Source organism: Egretta garzetta, unplaced genomic scaffold (assembly GCF_000687185.1).
Source record: "Egretta garzetta isolate BGI_Z169 unplaced genomic scaffold, ASM68718v1 scaffold81, whole genome shotgun sequence".
NCBI classification, from domain to species: Eukaryota; Metazoa; Chordata; class Aves; order Pelecaniformes; family Ardeidae; genus Egretta; species Egretta garzetta.
In genome coordinates, this window is record NW_009258671.1 from 5674779 (window position 1) to 5698918 (window position 24140).

Genomic DNA, 24140 nt, shown 5'->3' on the forward strand with positions numbered 1-24140 from the left:
ATGAGGCTCTGAGGTAAGGCATGCAGACAGGTTATTGCGGCTTAAAAAGTGACGGACTGCATGTCAGCTAAGCCTGCAACAATGCAAGACAAAATACACTGGCTCAATAAAAGAGATTTAAGCTCTTAGTATGTATGCACACAATGACTAAAATGACAGAGCTCTGATCTTAGTTACAGCTCCAAAGTGCTTCCTGAATACCAATGCCCAAGGAAAAATTAAGTTAACTGCCTCAGCTAGTTAAATGAGCTAAATCAGGAGAGAGAGCAAGTAGATGTGAACCCTGATTACTTTTCTGTGCACTTTGCTAGAGATAAGTGAAGAAAAGCCTGAGCTGTGCCTTCATATGGTACTGCCACCCTTAGCCTGCTGACCTCCATCATTTGTTGTCTTCTTTGAGGTCAAGATATTAACATTTATATATGGCTGAGAAGTGTGGCAGGGAGAGAACAGTCATTGCAATGTTGTAAGGTGCTAGCATGTGCCACCAACCACTCCTTGCACCAGCAAACCACTGCAAAAGTGCTCAGAGCTGTGACTGACCAGAGGAACAGAGGAAAAGAATGCAAGGCGATCTCCATGAATCTTCTTCCATTTTTCAAATTTTCCCTTCCTCTCCCCAATTTTTCCTCTCTGCTCCTCCCTCTGCCAAGGCAAGTCAGCTGCCAAGAACCTTCCATAAGCAGTGGACCCATTAGAAATGCCTCCTGTTGAATATATGGTCTCACAAGGTTAGCCAATGGAAGACTGAAATCACTGTATGTGTAAGTGGTAATTTAAAGGAGCTGCAGATTGACAGGCACTGAAAGAAGAGGAAAGAAGAGAATGCTTGTCATGTTTTCAAAAGACACCCGTGCATCTCCTTTTCATTACTTTTTATTATAGTGATCACAACTTCCTAATGAATATCAGTTTCTGTCACAAAACTGTAGCACATAATCTCATACAATTTGGCACGATTGACAACACAGCGGCCTCTCTGAGAAGAAAGACTTTTCAGAGGAGTCAATTATGGGGAAAAAAATAACAACCACCCAAGTAATCGAAACAGTGGATAATTTGACACTTCATTTTCTACATAAACATATTTTCTTGATAAGTCATTTACTGGTTGCAAAAATTCTAAAAGCAGAATATAAAAGTAAACAACAATCTGCTATGTAATACAGTATGGATGGTAAGTGACAAAATACCATATTCAGAAAGAAAAACAACTGTCAAAGGCAGCTGGCAATTCATGCCTTTTCTTCAAATTCTTCCTAGCCGATTGCTACGCAGCATCCTCGGTTTGCTCTCCAGTACCCACAGCATTTTAGGTATTTCACAAACAGTGCAGACAACCATGCGGCAGCTGGATGCGAACACAAAAGTCTCAAAGGCTGGCAGATACCCTTACAGCAAGTAGCCCCCAACTCCACAGCTATGCCCCAAGACACCAGGGAACTGACTTGCAGCCTTGTTTATTTAAAAATTAACTGTACACACCTGATCTGGTCCCTAGTTGCCACAGAGGGACAGTCTGCTCTTACCAACATTACTGTTCAGGCTTCCTCAACACAGATATAGGAAGGACGGATTCCTAGGACTCAATTTTCAAAACTGCTCAGCCATTTTTAGCTCGAACAGTTTTCCACAGTGCTCATCTCCCTACCCAGAAATGTAAAAAGTGCCTATATTTTCAGAAGGATTTTAACACCCAACAGCTCTCATTAGCGACTGGAGAAGCTAGATGCTCAATGTTTCTAGAAACTAAGTACCTAAATAGGAGCTGACATACAATGAGTTCTTCAAGAAACGTGGTACTTAATGACGAGAACATACAAATGTGCACGTATCCACTGCTCCAATAACTTTCATTAACCTGGCCGTAAAAGCCCAATACATTGTTCAATCTTGCTTATATAAAACGGGGGAGGGAGGAAGACAAACCAAAGGTTTCGCAAAAACGTGGCATTTCTCACATTGCCTCTGTAGTTATTAAGTTACAGAGACAATTCTCTGATGTTGTCAAACCTGAGCATGCTTTTGACCAGGACACCTGATGCGTCAGCATTTTCCAAACACCTCCTAAAAAACACTTCCCTTATCCTAAAAAACACTTTCCTTCCGATGCAGCAGGGCACAAGCCAGACAGCGTGTGCTACCAACATCCTTAGCCCCTCCTTTCCATGCCAACTTCTTTCACCACAGCCCTTCAGGCCTCCTTCCCCATCCACAACCCAGTGAAGTCCCAAACCCTTCTCAGTCCTCCTCAGCCACTCTCTTTTTTCCCGTGAAATTAACTTTTACCAACCGTAGCCCTCGTGAGGCAAAACTGAATTTTTGCTGGGACACTGGGGAAGCTTTAGCCTGGTTTCCAAGCTCACTGCTACATTAGGAGACATCAGGCTTGCTGCTGAAAGTCCAAAACTTTTATGATCATCAAAGTCAGTTTTCAGCAAAGCCGACCTTGTCTCAACCCGTGTCTCAGTGTAGGTGTGTTCAACCAGGTTTTAAGACAGTGCTTGTAACAGCAAGTCACCTTCCCAACAACTGCTGAAACAGGAGCCTTGACTCCAAATGGCCTTGACTTTGTGGATTTCAGTGAGACTTAGACTATTGCTCCACCGTAAACTTAAAGTTTCAGTGCCATCTTAAAGCATGCAACAGTGCCAATCCCTGGGGATCCTCTGGCAGGGAACCGTATGCGCAGCAATGTCTAGTTACCAAGGGCTAAATTAAAAACCCAATGGCAGCTTTAGCTCTACATTTCTTTGCCTTTGTTGATTTGGCTACACTGCTTCATGCAGTTTAATTTTTCTGCGTGAAAAGTTATAGCCATTTTTAAGACATATAATAACAACACTTCAGCACCTAAAGGAACACATTTTATTTCAAGCCCTTTAGAGCTATATATTATTTGCCAGAAGCATTAAGCCTTACAGCTCTGTTTGTGAAAGAGGTATTAATTTTTACAGGTTTTCTACAGAATTTGCTCATAAAGACTGCAGAACCTACCATAAACAGGCCAAGAATCACACTTTATTTCTTCATTAAACCATTTTTCTTTGCTTAATAACTAGGTGACCTCAGGTAAGCCTCACAGAAAACCTAATGCACGACATTATGGGCAGAAGGTGAGGCCACTTCCACGTTTTATACAGCCCTCACAACTAACACGGTAAAACAAACAAAAAACCCCACAATATGCGATGCACATACATTTGCTACCCACCCCCTGAGTGAATCTGGCCACCCCAGCCTCTGCTTACCTACAGTACATCCACAAGCCCTCCCTTTTTGCATAGAAACTCACTGTTGTCCAGCCATGGTGAAACTCCACCAAACTTCACCTTCTCCTGACATTCTGCTGGTTCTGTTGATGTTGCCTATCCCCAAAACCACAACGCAGTGTCAAAAAGTACAGCTTTCATGCCATGGACATTAGAGGAAGGAAAAAATACATACATCAGCACGCTGGCCTTGAAAGTAAAAAGCATCATGGGAATCAAGCCTTCTAGATGAGTTACGTCTATGAAACGGGTATCGATTCCTAGAAGAGCAATGGTCTCTGGAATCACATTAATGCACAGGCCTCATGATGAGGGAAAGAATAAGGAGGAAAGAGAAATGGTCCATGGCAGACAATTAAACTCTCAGACTGACCTCCCCTTTGGTCTGACAATACTCCTCACTGAACAGCAGTTGCTTCCCTACAGACATCTGTGACTAACACAGCTAACTTTCCTAAGGGTTAAATCTTTTTTCTCTTGTAACCCTTTTTTTTTGTAAACTGCTGGCATAAATTATTGCTCCAGTCTGCCAGGCAGCCACTGCCTCATTAGCTCTGCTAATCAAAGTATGCCTCAAGAAGATATTTCAAATTGTTAACCAGACAAAAGCGCAGCTAACAGGCACAGATTGCAAGGCTGCGAAAGACAATATAGTCTTTTCTAATAGTCCTGGATGAAATTGGTCCTTCTTGGTCACAGAGGACCCAAAGGCACAGTAGAATTGGCAGGTCCAACCTTGTTCTCTACCCTGTTCTAGTAGCGGTCTCACTACTGTATGCATCTCTACTTGCAGCCAAGAGGGCTGGAAGAAAACTTGCTCGGTCGATGCTAAGGGACTAAGCAGACTATCATGATGTATCAAAGGGACAGAAGATTTGACAAGAGTCCCCTGACACACTGGTATACAAGCACTCCTTTGCAGAGAGATGGTAGCCCACCAGTGCTGAAGTCTTCAGGAGAGAGTGAGGGCTTCCCAATTCAAGATCAAATCATTTGGGATACATCACAACCAAGCAGCAAAGCTTGTAGCGTGACACAGGGGTCAGACTCTTCGTGATACATTTCAAATAAATGTTCCACAATCTCAGGACACCTATGGATAGATTTTTAGTCCGTTTGGTCTACAGGAGGGATATGCTACTGAGCTAAAGACCCAGACACAATGCGAAGGAGCTGGGATATTTGGCTACCAGTTTGAACAGGTAAAAGGAGGCATCTGTTGAGCCAGTCATGAGCAACACATTGCATGAGAGACTCACAGAGGCAGGAGCAACTGGAGCTTATAGGTAGTTTTTAAAACCTGTTTTTCAAAAAGACTGAGCATAGCCTTCCTTTGTGGAAGCAAAGGGAGCTGAAAGACTGATGTCAGTGGACACTGGGTCAGGAAAATGGTAGTAATTTACACAGAGCTCCTGAGGGAAAGACGCACCCTGCAGATAACCTAGATTTGTCCCACCAATATTCAGATTGGTGCCCAGCACTGTGGATTTACATCCCAAAACATAAGCAGCTTAAATTCAAGGATGTATTTCCTTGCATGCCATTATTCTCATTCCCCAAAAAACATGAACTAAATAGCACCGAGCTCCATGGCAAATGCGTAGCTTGCCTGCTAATACTGCCACATCATTTCATCTTTCAGACCTGACATATGCTGTAGCTGCATGGTTTGACTAAAATCAGCTATTTGAAAGATCAATGGCACCTACAGAAAGATGTGCATTTTAGTTCACAGAGAATAAATAACCAGTATTGGACAAGGCAGATTGGCTCCTGACTCTGGAATGATACAGCAGGGTGCACTTATTAGGAAAGCAACGACTTTACCTTTTAATTAAAACTGCAAGAGATTATAATGTTCTTGAAAGGTGCCAGAATGACAGCACTACTAAATGAAGTCCTCACTTTCTCCTTAAGAAAAAAAATGCCTCTTTAGGATACATGTAGTATATTTTGTAAACCCTGGATTTTTTAGAATCTAAAATGGGAAAAAAGAAACAGAAAAAGGCTTCAAATAACCTCAAAAATATTCAAAGTTAAGACACTAAAAAAAAAAAAAAAAAAGAGTTGGCTGCAACATTTTCAAGTCAATTCATTTTTAGGATGCAATCTAGGTAAGAAAGATTTCCAAAAATATACATCTTTTCTTTTTCCAAGATCCTATCTTACAAATGTTTCTAGCCAACTTTCCCCAATCTGTCCTCACGAAAAAAGGTCACACCTGAAAACTACATGCACACTAATTTAATTCTGGTTACGGCAGCTGACAGTGGCATTAAAATTAAGCTTTTTAAAGGAAGTAAGGCACAACATTAACAATAACGTAAGGCTCCTTTCAGAATCTTTGCAGAACCAATATAGAGGAACTCACACACAACATCAAGGACCACCTCATCCATCAATGTGAGTCAAAATTTAAGCGAAGGATGGAAAAGGACATCTTGAGGTAAAAGGTTAATTAAGTCTTCAAGCAACTTCCCTTAAGCCTAAAAATACATCCTATTTTGCAGATTTGCTTCAACAGTTCAACACTTGTCATATATACTCCCTTACTTAGCAAGCAGTTTTACTGAAATAAGTGGGTCTGTTTAAGAAATAAATATTAAACAGGGAAGAAGACTCCAGATTGCTGGTTGTAAATTTGGTTGCTTCAATTTTGAGGTGCACAACTCCAGGAAGGCTTCCCACAGCCAAGACCCCCATCATTCTTCCCCACAGCATTAATATCTTTCTACCCATTCCTAAAATCCTGACTACAGATTTCATGATGTGGAGCAGTTGCCAAACCAGTACAGAGCCAAGCTCACCAGTTCCCTACAACTCCACATTATAGGACCCAGATGGAACAAATCAATGTCAATAATGGAGAGACATACCCTATCTGTCCCAAAATTTATTCAGCACTGAGTTACACATAGAAATCAATACTTTTTAACAAAACTAAAATGCAAGGCCTATCATGTAAAATAGATCCTACTCAAAATTCTTAACTTCTATATAGCTGCCACCTTGGATCTAATACAGCTGCAGAACAGGAATTACATGACTTTTCCATTTGGTCAAACCTCTTCTCAAGTCACTTGTCCTAGAACCTGAAAATCAACTTCATTTCCGAATAGGCATAATTATTGACAAAATATTGCTGATAAATATCCATTTAATATTAATCTATGTAAGTTTACAACAAGATAGCAATGGAATTAAAATATGCAGAGCCCAAGCTGGTATTTAGTAGCACTTTCATACCTTAAGAGTTACAGGATCAGGTCCCTAGGGCTTGATAAAATTTAAACACATATGTCTACACCATTAAACCATCAGTCCCAGGCATCATGGCTGGCTTTCAGTGTTTGTCAAGACTGGGTTTTAGAGTTACACTTCAAAGTTCTAAGTATGAAATACATGTTCTTACTGAATTAAAGCTAATGCCTAGACATTTGTGATCACTGACTGGATGGATTAAAAAAAAAAAAACCAAACCAAAAAACAAAAACCCCACAACTCTTATAATCTCCAAAACTAGTAATTTACTTCCACACATTCACAGTATATACACAAAATCACAACAACAGATACAATCTTACTTTTTTTTTTTAAAAAAGAATATCGATGTAGTGAGTTCTGTGCCTCAGGGAAGACGCTAACTTTCTTTAAGACAGAAGCTGTGTAAACATGCATGTCCCTAGAGCAATGTTTTGGAGGGACACCTACTTGCAATACTCTGTGTTCAAAGGTATGATATGAATGTTGCAAGTATTGGACCTGCCAGAGAGGATGCGGTGGAGTGAGACCCTTGCCGCAGCCTGGAGAGATCCGGGAGAGCAGACTCTGACCTCCTCTAAAGACAGAAAGAAGTCACCCTCACCCCTCACTGACTGGAAGGAGGGCTCCCACCATCCTGAGCAAGGGCAGGGAACAACCCATGTGTCTGTATTTTATGGAAGTTATGAGTAAGAAAACACTTTCTGAAATAACAAACAAAAAATCAGTGGACCATCCTGATTTTAGAAAATGCCAACACATTTTCAAAAAACACTGCGTTACTTTCTATTGCAATACTACTTAGTAGCCTAAGAGATCAGTATTGTAAGTTAAAAGGGACAATAAAAAGCCAAGACAGGTAACTGGTAAAACAATTAACAGATGTCCTCAACAACTCAGTTTTGTAACAGAGAGAGAGGACAGCTGTGTAAAGGGGGAAGGAGAACCTTTGGTGTACAATCTTAAAAGCACTGTAAAATTGAAAAACAATGTATACCTACAGCTTTGCCTGGTGAACAGTCCTTACTGCCAGAGTGAGGGGGGATCTTGATGACATTCCCTAAGCACGTTTCTCTGTTGGCCTGTTCATCCCTCAGGATCCCTAGTGGATCCTGGACAAGGTGGATTCAGACTCCACAGGACCTAGGTAACATCAGTACCTTTGGGGTCATACTCGTTTGGGTAGAAGTGACTGCACAAGATGCAAAGCACTGTAGAATCAGACCCCTGGTCTTTCCCCTTCCCCCAGAAGATAAAAAGCACAAGAACATAATTAAGACACACAATCATCTTATACACAGGCCTGTTCCAGCAATCCTAATACAGCAAGGTCTCCCTATAAACACAGACTCAAGCCCAGTCTCAAGTCAGGACTCTGTTGTCCTTTAGCATCATCTACAGTCCAACACATGCAGAGGCACAGAAGTTCCAGCCCACCACCACCACTCAGACAGAAAACATAAGCACTTCCTGCACCTTACTATGGGCTCAAGCACAAGTTCATGAGGTATGGAAAGAGTGAAGCTAGCAAACCCCCTGAGCTCAGCTCTTTCTAGCTCAGCGTGGACACACTGCACCTCAGCTACGGCTAAGTGATACCCAGCAAGGCAGAGAGCACGCAGGCAAGATCAAGGGCTCTGTGCATTTAGGGCCTCCTTCAAACCTTCTCATTACCTTGTGCAAAGACACAATCAGGATGTGGGTGCAAGACAACCACGGGGCTGGTTTTAAAGGACTGCTACCCAATAAAAGTTGTTCTTCAAAAAAACCCAAAAAAAACAGGAGAGAAGGGAAAAAAAGAGCAGAGCCAAATACTCAGCTGGCACAAACTTTCACAGCCCCAGGCACTAGAGCAATTTATGCCAGCCAAACTCCTGCCCCTGCTGCCTGATTCATTCCTCACCAGCAGGCTTCCCCATGAAACAAAGAGAGGCAGAAGTTACAAACAGTTGACATTTCAGCCACAGCAGTTGTCTCCAGAATGTCAGCAACTACAGAACCTGGTGCTTTCTTCTGGAGCTCCCTCTCTAATCTTAATCTGCAACTAAAGTTAATGCTGATTGGGGTTTGTGCAGTTTTTCTTAATGAAAAGTACTCCTCTGTTTTGATTGAGTTTTTCAGACATGAAATATATTCTTCGGGTATGAAGTTCTATGAGCTGGGTGATGAAAAATAGTGAATAGGAGTTACAAAACTGCTTAAACTGCTTCTAAATTATGCATCCTTGTGACACACGCATCTTCATAGCCTAATGGTGCCCATGGGTAGCACCTCCAGAGAAAGAAGGAGGAATGGTAAGATGCTTGGGCATAGCGATTAAACATTCAGGATCATTCTTTCTCAATCGCAAAGTGAATGCACAGTTTATGTGTTTTATGACCTATCAATCAGAAACGAAGAGGGTGGCTGAAGACAAGGCATGACCATCCAAAGATGGGCATCCTTTTCTTTTGTCAAAGACTGCAGAAGGCCTCTCCAGCAAGTCTTACAGCTATTTCAACATAAGAACGCCTGTCTCTCTGCAGCAAAATTTCAATGCCTATTTTTAAGTTTAGACAGCACAACCAGTATCTCTATCACTGGCCTCCCTTAAGATGGCAGACACGACTGACAACAGTCTGAGCTAGCAAAAAACACGCTCTAATGCAACAGGCTTTCTAGCCATATAGTTAGCAGGAAAAGGGGAAAAAAACCCAAACAAACCCACAGATAATTTCCAAAAGAACTTCAGTGGATTGTCACATCCTGACTTGAACTGGTCGAGTGTTTAAAAGATAAACATCCATGGAGACAACTACAGCCAAGAAAGAAATTCAAAGAATCTGTATAAAGGCTAATCAAAGACACACAAAAAATCCCGCCTTTGTCCCATGTCTTTTTTTTCTGAAATAATGGAAGACAAAACCAGATGTGTGACAAAAGCCCAACAAGGCTCCAGTCAATGGTCGAGTGTTACTAACAAGGCTACTGAGCTTCCAATGCACAGTGGTGACATTTTCTGCATTCCTTCACACTCATTTATTTCAGAGTAAATTCATTGATTTGCACGGAATTGCTCTGGAAATTAGTGTAACTGAGAGCATGTCTGTTTGCACTACATGGGTGGTTCTTTCCTCTCCTGTATAGCCTGAAAGAAAACCCTTCAACAGAAATAAAAGGGAATCGAGGACGAAACACAATTTTATGGGTAATGAAGTTGAGTAAAAACATTGAATGAGATGTACAACCAGCATTAAAGACTTGAGCAGAGAGAGAACTTAACTGAAGAACCACATCTGCATGCTCCATCTTGCCAATCTGCCAAGATTGTATCTGGAGTCAAACTGTGTCCAGAGCCATTTAGGAAGAGAGTCTGCAATGCAGTATTTCAGGGACAAAAAAAAAGGAAAACATAATTCCGAGTGCCTGAACATACAGTTTTCCTCTAGCGCTGTAGAGGGACTGCAGCCAGCTACAGCATGCCTTAGCGTGCACAGCATTGCAGGAAAGACCTTTAGGGGCTTTCAGTAAAGTGTACTGGCAGCGATGGAGGAAAGATAAGAGAGCCAAGCATAAGAATTCCAGGCTCAGAGATGACAGAGCAGACAATGACAGTCTACACTTCTCTGGAGTGCGTGAACCTCAAAGAAGAAAAAACTTATGAAGGATGGCACACTCACACAGGGCATCTGTAGGAGTGACTGAGCAAAACGATGATTAGGAAAACTCAAGGCTGGGAAAAGGCCTCCCAGAGAAAATACAAAATAATTCTTGTTTCAAACAAGACAGCTCATCCTTTTTGGTGCCGTGGGCCAGCTGGCAGTGCAGTAACACTTACGGCATCCCATATTAAAACAGAATTTGCCATCAGCCAGTCTCCTGGACCCTCAGCCCACAGAACTGTCACACCTCCCTTCCACACACAAAAGAAAACTAAGCTGCTAAGTTTCAGCACTTTCCTGGCATGCTCATCCTTCAACCCAGTTTTAAGCCATGGTAGAAAAGGCAGTGGGACATACAGCTTTGTCCTGGGGTTGTCAGACAGGCACTCTGGTCTGGGTTATAAAAAAGAGTATTCCGAATATTCCAAACTGACAAACAGATGCAGAGGATGGCCTCACCTGGACTTCCATCTGGTGCTTCTGCAGTTCTGGGACCAGTAACCCTTTAAGTGAAGTGCTAAGAAGACTAATAAACATTCATGCCACATACGAGCCATCATAATTGCTGTGCCCAGGCAAATGCCGCCTGCACTTGCTTGGGATGTTCAGCGCAAGGGACACGGAGGACTAGATTCAGATTTGAAAGTTCAGTTCCAAATAAGCAAAGGAACAGCAGCACCAACACAGTAACCACAAGTCATGAAGTCTGCAGCTCTGTGCAAAAAGGTTCCTTTTTGGCTGACCATCTTAACATATCCTGCAATAAATTCCTGTAGGTGAGTTTAAAGAACCTTGAAAGACCAATGAGACATTCTGTAAATTATTTCCACCCTAAATAATGAATTTCACTTTGGAATAACAGTCTTTGCTGCTTCTCTCACCTCCGTCCTGAAACTTGCTCAACCTTTCGAAGTATGATGATATAGGAACTTGAACAATATCTAGAATTGCCAGCAGCGTCCGGGTAAGTCTGAGAAGCTCACTAAAACTATAAAAGCCAAAGTATATGAGGTTTCGAGCCAGATGTACCACCTAAGAGAAAAAGAAATTAAAAATGAAGGAAGTATCGGCAACCTTTGTGGTGTTTGGCTGTGCAATACAGCTGCATTTCACAGAGCAACTTTCACAGAGATACAGATCTAGAGTGCATTCAAATTAGTACAAGTCTTTCCACTGATTTAAATGGCCCTTGGACTAAGGCCAGTGACACTAAATGTTTTTCAGAGTTAGACAAAACAATTGGTCAGTCAAATTACCAAACCAGCATGAGATTTAGGAAGGCCTGAAAGGATAGAATTGCAACTGGTAAAATAAATAAGACTGAGAAGCAAGACGCCAGGAAATTGTTTAGAGGGGCAGCAGCTATAGAGAAGATGGAATTCAAAAGAAGAGCAAGACGACTGCATTAAGTTTGAATAGAGGTGATTTCAGATGACCAGAGACAGGAGAGACAAAGCTTGGGAGATAGGCTGGAGGAAGAACTATAAAATCTGTAAGCATTTCCCCTTTATTCAATGTTATTTGAACCTAGAAGATTTAGACCTGTCTAAAGTTTCTGTCAGGAATTTCAAACAATATTTAAAACGCAAGATTAGGTTATTCAGAGTATTTCCTTCAGTGTCATACCTTACACACAGAATAGTACTTACCTATATTGAAGAATCCCTGCATGCTAGTTCACTAATGTGGAAAAAAATGACCACTTACCCACACACATATCTCTCCTCTTGCCACTGAAATGCAACCATCTCAGGAAAATGAAGGAAAAATACAGCTGTTTGACAGCAGACAGTAATACTATTTTCTGCAGTAACAGTCATCACCAAGAACACTGGCATTAGGAACTGGTGTTTCTTTAGGACATTTTACATGGACATTTATTCTGCAGCTACCTTTACTTTGAAAGAGCAAATGTCAGCCTAGTGGGAATGAGGAGGAATACTGTAAGTAGGATGCAGATGGCTGAGAAGTACCTCAAATGTAAGTTTATTTTTCTCTTTGTCTCCAAAAGGAAAGGGCTGATTTACAACTTCTTTCAAGTACTCTTCTACAAATTCCATAGTTAGCGCAAACTTTCTCTTCATTTCATTCCTCGAAGAGTCTGTGAAAGAATCATACCTGCAATGCAAGGCACAGAAGGAAGAAAAATTAAACACCTCTAATAATATCAGGATCAGCTGTCACAAAAGAATAAACAAACTGTCATAATCCTATAAAATTACTGTCAGTTCTCTGTAAGGAGAAGGGGTAGAGGTCAGCTAATTCTGCATAGATATGCAAAGATGGCAGACAAAGGATGCACAAATCTTCCCTCCGAAAGTACCAGGAGCGGTTGCACCGAATGGGAATAATGGAGACAGGAAAATACTACAGTTCTAGCAGATAGCACTCTTAAATCTTGCTGTGGCAATTCAGTAAGTCACGGAGTCTCAGCTGTCCTCTGCCCATCAGCCAGAGTTTACAATTTCCACAAGGAAGACAGTGGATCAGGAAAGCAGCTCGGGACAGTCAACTTCCTCCTTCGCACCACCAACTACGACCGGTTTGTCACATATGTTAACACAGTCCTTCATCTCACTAATGGAAGCAATACCGTCTGCGGCACTGCTATACTTCTTCCTCTTTGTCTCTTCAGCCAGATACTCCCTGTCTGGGTCCAGCCCAGCGGCGCTGCTCCATCACATCAATTAAGCCAGAGAAGCGTTTCCATTGAAGTCAGTAGGCCTGTCTCCCATACTTCAATATAACACATGCTTAAGTATGACACTGGATGGAAGCCAAAGCCACTGTGAACTATTTCTGGGGCAATAGCTGTACCTAACTGTAAATTCTAGCTTTCCAACTGTGGCTTTCAGTTGAGCTTGAAGTATAAAATTGACTTCCAACCCAGCAAACTTATAATGATGTTAGACACAATTAGGCTACTTGAAGTTCAGTTGGTCTGAGGAAAGGCCATTCCATTTGTCCCCATCTTGTTTCCTACAAGAACACAGTGAAAAATGAAACTGGAGGACTTCCATGTAAAGCTGCCTATGGAAGTTTCCAGGAATAATAATACCTTTTCACAAACATGTTGTGTTGACATTAGACATCTACAACCATTTTGTTCTGAGACTAACCCTCACAAAATGCTTTTGTACTTTAGTTTGCAACATTTTCAACTCACTCATGAATTGTGATCTTAGTAGGAATTTCAGTCCACAATCTGGCATATCTGACAGGTACCACAGATTCCTGAGGATCTCTGTCCACATGCATGTGTAGCATCAGTCGGCAAAAAGAAGCCCGGAGGTCATAAGGGAGGCTTTCATCAGACATACATCGTAGGATCAAGTCTACTGACAGCTGTGCAGAAATCTGGTTGATAGCTAGATATTGGCGGTCCAGGCACATTCTCGCAAAGAGGTTCAGTTGGTACCTTAACAAAAATAAGGACATATTTCCAACTGGTTTATTTGAATACCATGAAACAACGTACCTCAGAATCTCACTTTACAAGCCTGATGTCAGCCTTTCTGATGTAAGTGCTAAAAAATGACAATTTCTAACCAAGGGACCGACTTGCCATCAAAAATGCTATCAGGCTCCAGTCCCTGTGAAGACTGGGCTCCCTTTGACACTCAAATGGAGTATTGCTCAATGGAAGGCTGAAGCATTTGGACTATTTGTTTTCAATCTGTGTAAGACATTTTTACATGATCCCATCTCCCCTCCAATCCTCAGTACACGCAGGACACTCCTGCCTCAGAACATGCCTTGCTTCCAGGGCAGCACAACCTAAAAATATAGCCCAATAAATAAAAGGTAAGAGGCAAAATGAGAGAGAGACATAAAGAGCTGCCATGAACAAATGAAACTCCAGATTTTTCTGGAATAAACAGCAGAGATTGTGATGCTTCCTACAGGAAAAAAACTTGAAACAAAATTTCAATCCCAGTTTCTGGCATGACCTGGTTTCCTTTTTTGATAGTGGCAAATGAACTGGGCAAGAACAGCTCCAGGTTCTCCAGAGAGTTTAGATTTTCTTCTGTTTGAACAAGCAGTTTTACCTGTAGTAGGTAAGAACCTCTAAATCCGCTTTTGTGCCCTCCTTTGCCTCCTGAGCCAGATGCCTGATGGCTTTGCCATGAGGCTCCTTGTTACTGTCAATCCAGTAAAGCCACACTTCCTCTTCATCAATGTCATCTGAAATGACTGGGCATTCCAAGGGATTGTCCATTTGTGTCGAAACCAGCCTGCAAATACAAATCATTCACAATGGAGCCACTAACAGACTGCTACGGGTGTAACAACAGAGCAGAGATAACAGAAAGGTATGTTCCAATTACAGATGCTCACTTGGTCTGAATGAGAATATAGGCATTCGCTGGGCTCAGCATAAATTTGCAGATGAGTTCCTGAGTTACTGGTATTGCTGTGGTGTTAGATACACACAGGTCCGATAGATAATCCAAGAATCTGCAGTCAAAAAAGCACAGATGCAACAGAACATGAGACTTGAAATACCACACAGAAACACTGCAGCAGAACTCTCCAGCATCCATCACTAATATGCTCAAGGGAGCATATATCACAAGATTTATCAACATACAATCTTTGCTCATTTGTACTAGTGCAACTCACAACAGATAAAGACAAGTAATAGCTTTAAGAGGCACCCTGAATGGCGCTGAACAATCAGTTAGGGAGAGAAAAGAAAAATATCACAAGTGTGACATTTCTCAGCAAATCAAAGGCCAAAGAATTGTGTCAGAACTTAGGAGTAGCCGGAGGCTGTCTTAAGCCTGGCTGGCAGCAGAGCTCTACTGAAGGCCCTCATCCTTGTCAGGAATTAAAGCAAGAGTGCACATTCTCACTCATCCTTCCCATCAGGTAACACACATCTCCCCAACCCAAGTAGCAAGGAGATGTCACTTGTGCTGGAGACAGCCATGTGCCCTCTAAGGAACTCCATTGCACTGGACAAGTCCATACCTCCACCTTTTAAAGAGGTCTTTTAAAATCTCTGAAGTGACATGGCCAAAAATTAGTGAAGAGTGAAGATCTGGCAGGACCTGAAGACAGGACCTCTGTATTCAAAGAGGTCATTCCACCTAAAGCCAAAATAACAAAGTTTTGCATGGAAATCAGTTTCCTATGAATTTCTCTCTCAAATTTAGGTCTTCTGATGTTTAACAAGGTTCAGGCTGAGGCTTTCCTCTCAGTTGGGATTTTCATTAGGTATCTGTTTCTTGTCCTCTTTTATCAATTCCTCTGTGTGTATTAACAGTAGTCCATACTGCAGCCTTTGCCTCACTGGAATATAAAAACTGCCTCTTCTCTCTACGTAGCTGCTTCTTTTCATGACATTTCGTAGGAACTGAGTATCTCTGAGCCCACCCCACCACTCCTCTAGCAAACGTAGCTAAAATGGGGCAAGAGGCTCAAGAGCTGGTGGGGGAGCAGATATGAGCATGCACACACACACAGATCATATAATCCCCTTCCTTAGAAATCCAGGTAAAAAAATTGCCCGTCTACTATCAGCTCTTCAAGGATCCAATAGTCTGAACCTCTAGAGGTGATCGTCCTACCAGAGGGAATCAGAAAATCATGTCTGTGTTAGCACAGACCACACTCCCCACAAAGTCTGGGAACTGCAAAGGATGAGTACAGAAAGCATTTTTAGAGTACACTTAGGAACAATTTTACCGGTCGCTGAAATGAAACTTTGTGGCAACAGGTAATTAATAGCGCATAGCAATATTGCAACACAAAGATAGTATTAAGTAATAATATAAGTAATCATATTAAGTAAACAAGTAGTAATATTAAGTAAACAGGACATAATTACGCAGAATTGGGGGGGGATACCTCGTTGGAGCTAAAACTTGGGAAATTTTGTAGCTCTCATGTTTTAGAGCATACCAGCACCATTCTCACTCACACAAGTAGTGCTGCAAAAGTCTACAAGACTCTCCATGAAAGTAAGTGCCTTTACTGTTCAGATTGCACCATCTTGGCAAGGTGTATTTTTCAAACATTTATTGCTCTTGGACTTCAGCCTTAAAAAAGTGAATGTATATTTTAATGCACAGCAATTGCGTGATATAGTTATGCAACAACACTATGACATCCTCCACCACAAAGTGACATGGGATTGTCAATAAACACAAGGACCCTTCAGCACTGAGAAGGAGCTGATGGCATCTGGTTTCCTCTTAGTATTCACCAAACCCAATACAGTTTGGCATGGGAGAGGCAATGGGATTACAGAGTGAGGGAAAACAGCTGCAGACATATAGAGAATAACTGAAGCAGTGAAGCACCTGGGCCTTGAGCAATATCCTTAATCGCCAACAGAAAAATGCTATTCACAATTACAGAGGACATTATTTGGCCTTCAGTACATTAATTTCATATATTTGTATTACTTCAGTAATTTTACAACTGAAAATCCAATGAAAAAAAGAGATAGATTTTCCATCAAAAATCCATTTCCTTTATATTCTGACCTACAGCTAATAAAAAAAATTACCAACTGAGTGAAGTTCAAGGCCGGAATTTTTCATTAGGAACAAGATCTGGCCTGAAACACATGTTCACTGGGATCTTCACTGTCCTAAGTCCCTTTCAGGTCTGACCTGCAATCAGGACCTGCAGGAAAACTGATATTAACAGAAGTTTAGGAAAATTGACATCTGTGTAATTTGCACCAAGATTATTAGCAGGGGAACCAACACAAGTGGCAGTCTCATAGAGGAGCTGCAGAGTTATGAGAAATTAAAATTTGTTTGTCTCTCTCTGTCCCAATCTGAACTAAAACCAAATTTTCAAAAGTGTCCTGTAATGTATAAACCTTGTTTGTCAGTAAGATCAAGTTCTGAAATGCAGATATGGTCAAGTCCCAAGAATTACAGATATTTCTGATATTTTCTAGCATGACACTATATGTGGGTTTTTGTCTGCCAGGTTAAAAAAAAATTAAGCTGGGAGAAAGAGACAACAAAGCAATGAATGGCAAGCAGATTCACAGCTACTGCAAATATAAAAGCCTATCAATACAGAAAAAGAACGTTATCTGGACCGCTTCAAACCTTGGCTCTCGATTTCTCCTGAGTAAATTAACAAACGTCTCTATTTCTTTAGCTGTGATGTGTTTCTCTAGCAGTTTTCTGTTGTTGTGCAACAAAGCTGTGATGGTGTCTTCTGCCAGGATATCATAACCAATCTGGGACTGCATGACACAGAAGTTCTTAGCAATGTATTCCTGAAAAAAATGAAAATTCCCATGATGACCTGTTAAGCAGTAATGTTTCTCTTTCAGAATCCGAAGCATCCAGCTCAATTAGCAATCAACATAACGTTCAAAACTTTCCTCTCTGAACTGGCCTAAACAAAATAACATCTGAACACCTAAAATATGTACCCCAAAAACCAGATTCAATATTGGGATGACTAACTCTTCTTATTCTTTGATAAATCAAAGGAACAAATCCATGAAAATATATACAAAATTCCAGAAACGGCAAACAATTTTTTTAAAAGGAAAAACCAACATGTTTTTATAACATTTAAGAAGCTTTCTTTCCTGAGTCTTCCCTCCTCCCTTTCTCCCCCTCCAAGACAGAAATATTTTTGTAAAGCATCAGAAAGAAAACAAAGAAGCCACACATAGCAGTTCAACCTTTTATCTCTAGTCCCCTTAGTCATATAAAATTAGGGCAGTTTTTCCCCACTACAATGTGCAAAGCACTCGACACCATGTTCTGAAATACTTCTTGATCACGGAGAGCCTCCAGCAGTGGGAAATCAGGCTACCTGATAGACTAACCTCTGGTCTGACCCACTGCCATCCCTCTACAAATATTTAAGCAACAGAAACAGTTAGTTTTGCAGACTTCCCACTTTATAATCCAGAGTCCAAGAGCATAACTCTAATAGCAGAAAGCTCATGAATGAAGCAGTGGACTCTCATCTCAGCCTGAGTCTGTGAAAGTATAAGGTGAACCTATGACATTTGTTGCTGATCATTCAATTCATACAAAAATGCCTATAAATCAAAAACACCGTTCTTCAGCATGGGACAGTATATGACAGTGAATTCTTACTACTAACCTACACAAAACCCAGTCCTTTCACCATTACCACAGAATCCCACTTCTAAGTGCAGAGAGAGACGTCAAACCCAGGATATATAATTATAGAAATCAAGAGGAAAATTGTCTTGAATACCACTGACCTGGTTCTTCCTATAGTCCTGTTGGGAATGTCTGAGGACTCTGTAACATAACCTTAACATGTATTTGTATGGAGCATATCTCTGGTCACCTAGGTCTTCAAGTCTCAGCATCGATCCTTCACCTTTGTCCTTAAAAGGAGCTTTGAGGATGCCGAATATCTGTTCAAAATCAAAATCACTGAGAATGAAAATCAAAACCAGATTTTTGTTTAACTGATAGCAGTCGATCGAAATGTCTCCTGACAGGATCAGCACAAGGGCCTTATTGACCAAAGTCAGAAGTAAATCACTGCGCTTATCTACCCCCAATTTTAAACATTGTTAGTTAAGTGCCTTAACTTTGGATAAATTAAGGATGACAAAGGAAGACAATTCTGGCTGCTGTCCAATTTCATCCATTTTCCTTTTTTTTCTTTTCATTCCAGTAGGCTACTTAAAGAGAATATTAATTTCGATTAACATGCAAGTTAACTGTCATACAAACAAAGTCATGGATCCATAATGGCATCAGAATTATTCCTATATGGGGAACACTTCCAGGATTGGGACCATGTTGCAAGCTTGTTTCAAATTTTGTCAACAATTTGCTATCAAACACAGTCTTAAAAGTCATCGGAATCACGTGAAACTAACAGCCATCAGACGTGGCCTCTCATGCTTCTACCTGATGCACAGACCAAGAGGTGAGCCTTGACTAAGTAGTGTCATATCTACCCAATCCAACCAGCCACAAACCCAACATGGCATAAGCCAAGTTACCTAAAACCAACATTTTCTCAAACCACTCTCTTCTACAATCTGTTTGTAAATACAAGCAAGTCATTAATACAGTAGGACATACCTGAGCCAATATATTTTGTTCCCTCATTAATTTTTGTCGTTCCCGGTTTGGCTTGGTAATGACCACATCCAAAACTTCCTGCCCGTTATTAGGCACATCAGCAACAAAGAAAATTAGATCTTCCAGTAACTTGGTTACAAACCTTGGATAAATAGACAAACCATTGTTATATACAGTCATTCAACACTTGCTAGGATCCATTAAGAAAGAAAATCACCTTTTGGAACAAGCTTTATCTAGCGCAATGGAACTTCAATCACTGCAAAGTTAAGTTTGACATGTACTTACGGAGGCATTAAACAACAAACAAAGGGGGAAAAGGGAGAAAAATACAGGGTGCTGGATTGATGCAAAATATTCAGAAATCCAAAATCTGTACCAGCTGGCCTCAAGGCCTAGGCACAGTAGAAAGACACTCTTACACAGCCTAGCAAGGATTTTTATACTTTATCATGGACATGGGTCTCTGAAATAAGATGATGGACTCACCATCATCAGAATAAAAACATTCTGCCACTAGACTATTTCCCTACTGACCCAAGAAACTCTTGAAAAATTATTATATTTGTTTCACTTTTTGCTACACAAAAGAAGATTTGGCAGAAGCAAGTGTTAAAAAGGACAGAGGCAGTAGTAATTCTTCTCTCCTGCCTTCAGAAAATGCAGAAAGTAAGATGTCATTGCCTCCTTGTTACTAACATACCTCGCCAGGAATGCACAGAGAGAAGTACGGAAGCCCACAGATTTCAATGGATCTCCCTTAAAAGAACTTGCAATATTTACAAACAAAACCCAAAGTGTCTCCTACCCTGGGGAAGCATCATCTGAATTTGGACAACATCTAGTCTAATTACTAAACCTGCAGGCATGCTATGAAAGTGGCAGGAAAATGCCCAGTAGATTTTCAAAGTTGTCTCTGGGAGCCAGACACAAAGCCAGACACAAAGCTTCCACTACCCACAAGAGGGCTGGGCTGTTCAGCTAAACTCTCTGAGTGAGCTTTAGCTTTAAATGTCTCAGCCCACCGGTGGAAAACAGCAGCCCCCTCCGACAGAAATGTAGAAAGGGCAGATGTAGGATGGAACAACCAGGAATAAACCATTGGGGCCCCAACTTACCTAAGCAGAAAGGTGGTAAGACAAGGAAAAGAGGGGGTTTTCCCAAAGGAAATCACAGGAATACACAAATAATGGCACTATTCTGAACCCACTCTGAAATGTCTTACGTGCGTTGTACCAATCTGTCAACACCAAGACTTGACAATATTGGGTTGCAGTGACACAGCAATGCAAGGTTAATACAGGGATGTCACACCTTGGTTATGTCATATCCCCCCTCTGGTTCAACTCATCACAAAACGGCCCATCAGCTTTTCAAGGCTGGGCACCAACACCCAGGCCATAACAGATCTGTCTGTTACAATAAATCCTCCACCTGATATTAAACCATCTGGTCTAATTGCTACTGACAACCAACAGCAAAAATTCAGTTTTATCACCAAAAATTAATGTTTTCAGCAAAAAGCCGTAGGTGACACATGGCAGAATAGAAGTTATAAATTAACACTGCCAGAGATGCTGTCTAATATTCAGTTTACCCACAGACAGCTGAAAACAAATAGCAAACTACATCACTGGCAGTGGGATGTATTTGGCTACAATGTACAACAAAATCCCTTAATTCACAGGCGGGTGTGAAGAATAGACATTCTAACAGCGCTACAGCTAAAACACAGATGAATACAAAGGATAAACCCCCAAATTATGTAAAACAGGAAAAGAGAGCAGGGAAAAATAGAAATAAGAAAAGGAAAGGGACTATTGGGTCAGCTTCTCGGTCACTCTGAGACCCCCTTCTACCGCTCTTGCAGTGTGAATGTGCAGTAAAGTGAACGCCACACGACCCAAGAGCCCTGCCGTGCTGCCTGCTGTACAGACGGCTTTCTTGCACATGAGAATCAAATGCAGCAGAGCCCCATATTACAGCTCAGAAGTGGTTTGTCAAAGGAAATTGAGGCAAACACTTTGCATTTGCCCAAGGAGCTACCCATTTATTTATGTGGACAGTGAGCTGGGGAAGTGCTGTTTACCCCCATTTTACAGAGGAGATACACAGAGCAGCCTGAGGCGCAGCAAGGATGCTCTGACAGGGATGGAATCTAATCCCAGGCTAGCACCCTCAGCACTGAAGTGTCCTCTCCCAACTGCCTCTGTGTCCACAGGGGTGTTACTAACTTACGCATTACTGTGATGCCATGATGTCATGAGGAACCAAACACCAATTTAGGAAGGAAAAAAATAAAACTCACTAACCTCCTTTCATTCTGGGTTATTGTTCCATTCTCCAGCTTTTTAACAGTTGACGCTAGAACTTTGTTGGCGTCATTGGCAAAGTCCAAGTCTCTGACCTCAGACAGAGGAACTGATACAATGGCAAAAGCTTCCTTGTCCTCTTTTGTTTGGCACGTCCCAATCTGCAATAGTTTTTGGTTTAATATGGGTAAGCAATCCTCTTACCTTTATCCTAATTATTATGTGTAGTTTATATGTTAGAAGTGAGATCACCAGTAGAGAACTTCAGGAATGAGTTTGGGATTTCAGCCCCAAGATATATGTGTTTACCTTTAACATTACAGGCCTCTCTTCATCAGTGTCTATTGGAATGCTGGTACTGGTGACCCAAGTGTTAGTGCATAAATGCCTCAGCCGGACGTATGAGTTCCTAAAGGAGAACAAAGCAAACAAGAGGTTAGATGGATCCATCCTGAGCTAGAGCGGGCAAGGTGGGATGCAACGCAATACGTGACCGTGACACAAGACTTGAGGGCATGAGTCACACCAGCCACTCGTAGTAAAAGGGTGAGGGAGACCTAAAAGATACTGCAGTATCCTTTTTTCTTGTCTCCTTTCTCACCCAGAAGAGAGCTACAACAAGAACCAACAGCATCTTGGGATTATGCCGAATGCTGTTTTTAAGTATTTATATAAGCCTAGGAGTAAAGAGCATTCCTTAAAGAAAAAAATTAAAAAGGAAGGTGTTACAAAATCCCATCTGAAAAGAAATGCATTTCATGAATAAAACCAATTCTTTTCTCATTATTTTTTTCCACAAAGTAACGAACCCTTTCAACCTGTCACAGCACAAAAGCCAGAAAGTAAAACTGACCATGGTTTCACAGCTTTACCATTATGATCTGCAAACCGTTGTTCCAGGGAGCAAGCATTTACAGTACCAGTTCTCAACTGAAAATCAACCGAACAAAGAGCAGACATAAGATTCTTCTAAATTCCTTCCATATGATAATCTGCGGTATTATCAAAAAGCAGAGCTGAGAAATCAATTACAATTTTTACTCTGAATTCCACTTTTTAAATATATTCACTGTGGTCTTCGTTCACGCTCTCCCTTTCATGCTGATGGGCTTTGAGTATTCAAGTAAGCAAATTATCTGGCAAAACTTAGCATAGGAAATACACTTCAAAGCTGCATACATCAGTATTTGCGGGTACCCAGCTTTAAAATCCACCCTCATAACAACTGGCCCCAAGTGTCTGCATGCCCATCCAGGCACAGCCAACACCGTGTGACTTATCTAGCCAATCTCAGCTAAGCAACACAGTTGAAATTTCAAATATTCACAATTAAAACCCAGAAGCCACTTGCTGAATTCATTTGAATAACAAATATGTTCAGTGGCATCATGATCTGTCAGGGAAACAGAACCCCAGTTCACCACACACGTTATTTGTTGGGAACAATTCAGTTAGATCTATTAGCAGGACAGTTTTTTTCAAATAATGCACAGAGCTCAATTCTGTCCTCATATATATCTGTGCAATATTTAGCCTATTATTTTTCTCTTCACAGACTCTCTTTAAGTGTCACTTGTTTTATCCTTATAATTATTTTACCCAGTCACAGCAGCAGTATCATGTTTTATACATCCCTTGTTTATCCATGAACACTCCTCAAGTTTTAACTGAAGGATAATACTTGCTCGTGTTTGATTTTTTCTGCTTTACTCACCAGCACAATGCTAGGAAGAAACACTGTCAATGCAGCACTATTTTTTGCTCTTTTTTATTTTGCTTTTTTTTTTTTTTTTTTACCTTGGAACCAGGCAATCAGCTCTCTGAAGAGTGGTGGCATCCAGTTCAAAGAGAGATGCGATGTCATTTCCATGTGGCACAGAGACCAAAGTATACATAATCTTCTCCCCTGCTTGGCGTTTCTTCTTTGAAGCAGGAAGGTCGCCGTCTCTCTGCTGATTAGGCACAAGGGTTATTTGCTTGCATCAGGGCCCATTACAAATTCTCCAATTATCTTGCGGACAAGCAATACATCTGGGTTTTTTTGGTGGGTTTGTTTGGGGGTTTTTTTTACATTCTAGTAAGAATGTACCATGACTGGCTTTGGAGTTTGTAACACAAAGGATGCACTTCGCCCCGGGTACACGGGGTCTCAGACAGTCATTATAACAACAGCAGGTCACAAGCCACAGAGGCTGCAGCACCATATACGTTATTACTTGACACCTACAACTTCAAAAAATCTGCAGTAGTTGCAGACCCTTCACTCCCAACAGATGTAACTCCACAGCGCTGGTTTGGAAAGGGCTAAAGTTAAAAGAAGAGAACTAATGAAAATTGGATTTTTTAAAGGGGGGAGGAGATTTTAAAAAGCATGCAATTTGCCTAATTCCACTGTTGTTTTATTTAAGTTTGCTCATTTTTTTTCCTCTCATATGGTCAGAATCACAGCAGCACACTTTCCAAACAGCAAGAGCCAGAATATCTGCTCCGCTAAGATCAACTTGTCATTGGAAGGGGGGACACACAAAGCACCAGCTAGATGGTATTAGAAATCTTAGTGCAGGCTGACAACGTGTTGGAGGCTGGGTCCCA

General features: G+C 41.2%; 1 protein-coding gene across 1 annotated transcript in view; it reads right to left on the minus strand.

The window, feature by feature from the left end:
* The window catches only part of ITPR2 (inositol 1,4,5-trisphosphate receptor type 2), a 240872-nt gene that overhangs the window by 173327 nt on the left and 43405 nt on the right, over positions 1-24140 (minus strand). Inside the window, exons 11-21 of the mRNA XM_035888507.1 lie at positions 23346-23500; positions 21858-21957; positions 21549-21709; positions 19237-19378; positions 18396-18554; positions 17251-17423; positions 14513-14632; positions 14224-14409; positions 13341-13592; positions 12148-12292; positions 11056-11206 (exon numbers count right to left, since the gene is read on the minus strand). Coding sequence (XP_035744400.1) covers positions 11056-11206; positions 12148-12292; positions 13341-13592; positions 14224-14409; positions 14513-14632; positions 17251-17423; positions 18396-18554; positions 19237-19378; positions 21549-21709; positions 21858-21957; positions 23346-23500 — 1744 coding nt within the window. The remainder of the gene's footprint in view (positions 1-11055; positions 11207-12147; positions 12293-13340; positions 13593-14223; positions 14410-14512; positions 14633-17250; positions 17424-18395; positions 18555-19236; positions 19379-21548; positions 21710-21857; positions 21958-23345; positions 23501-24140) is intronic.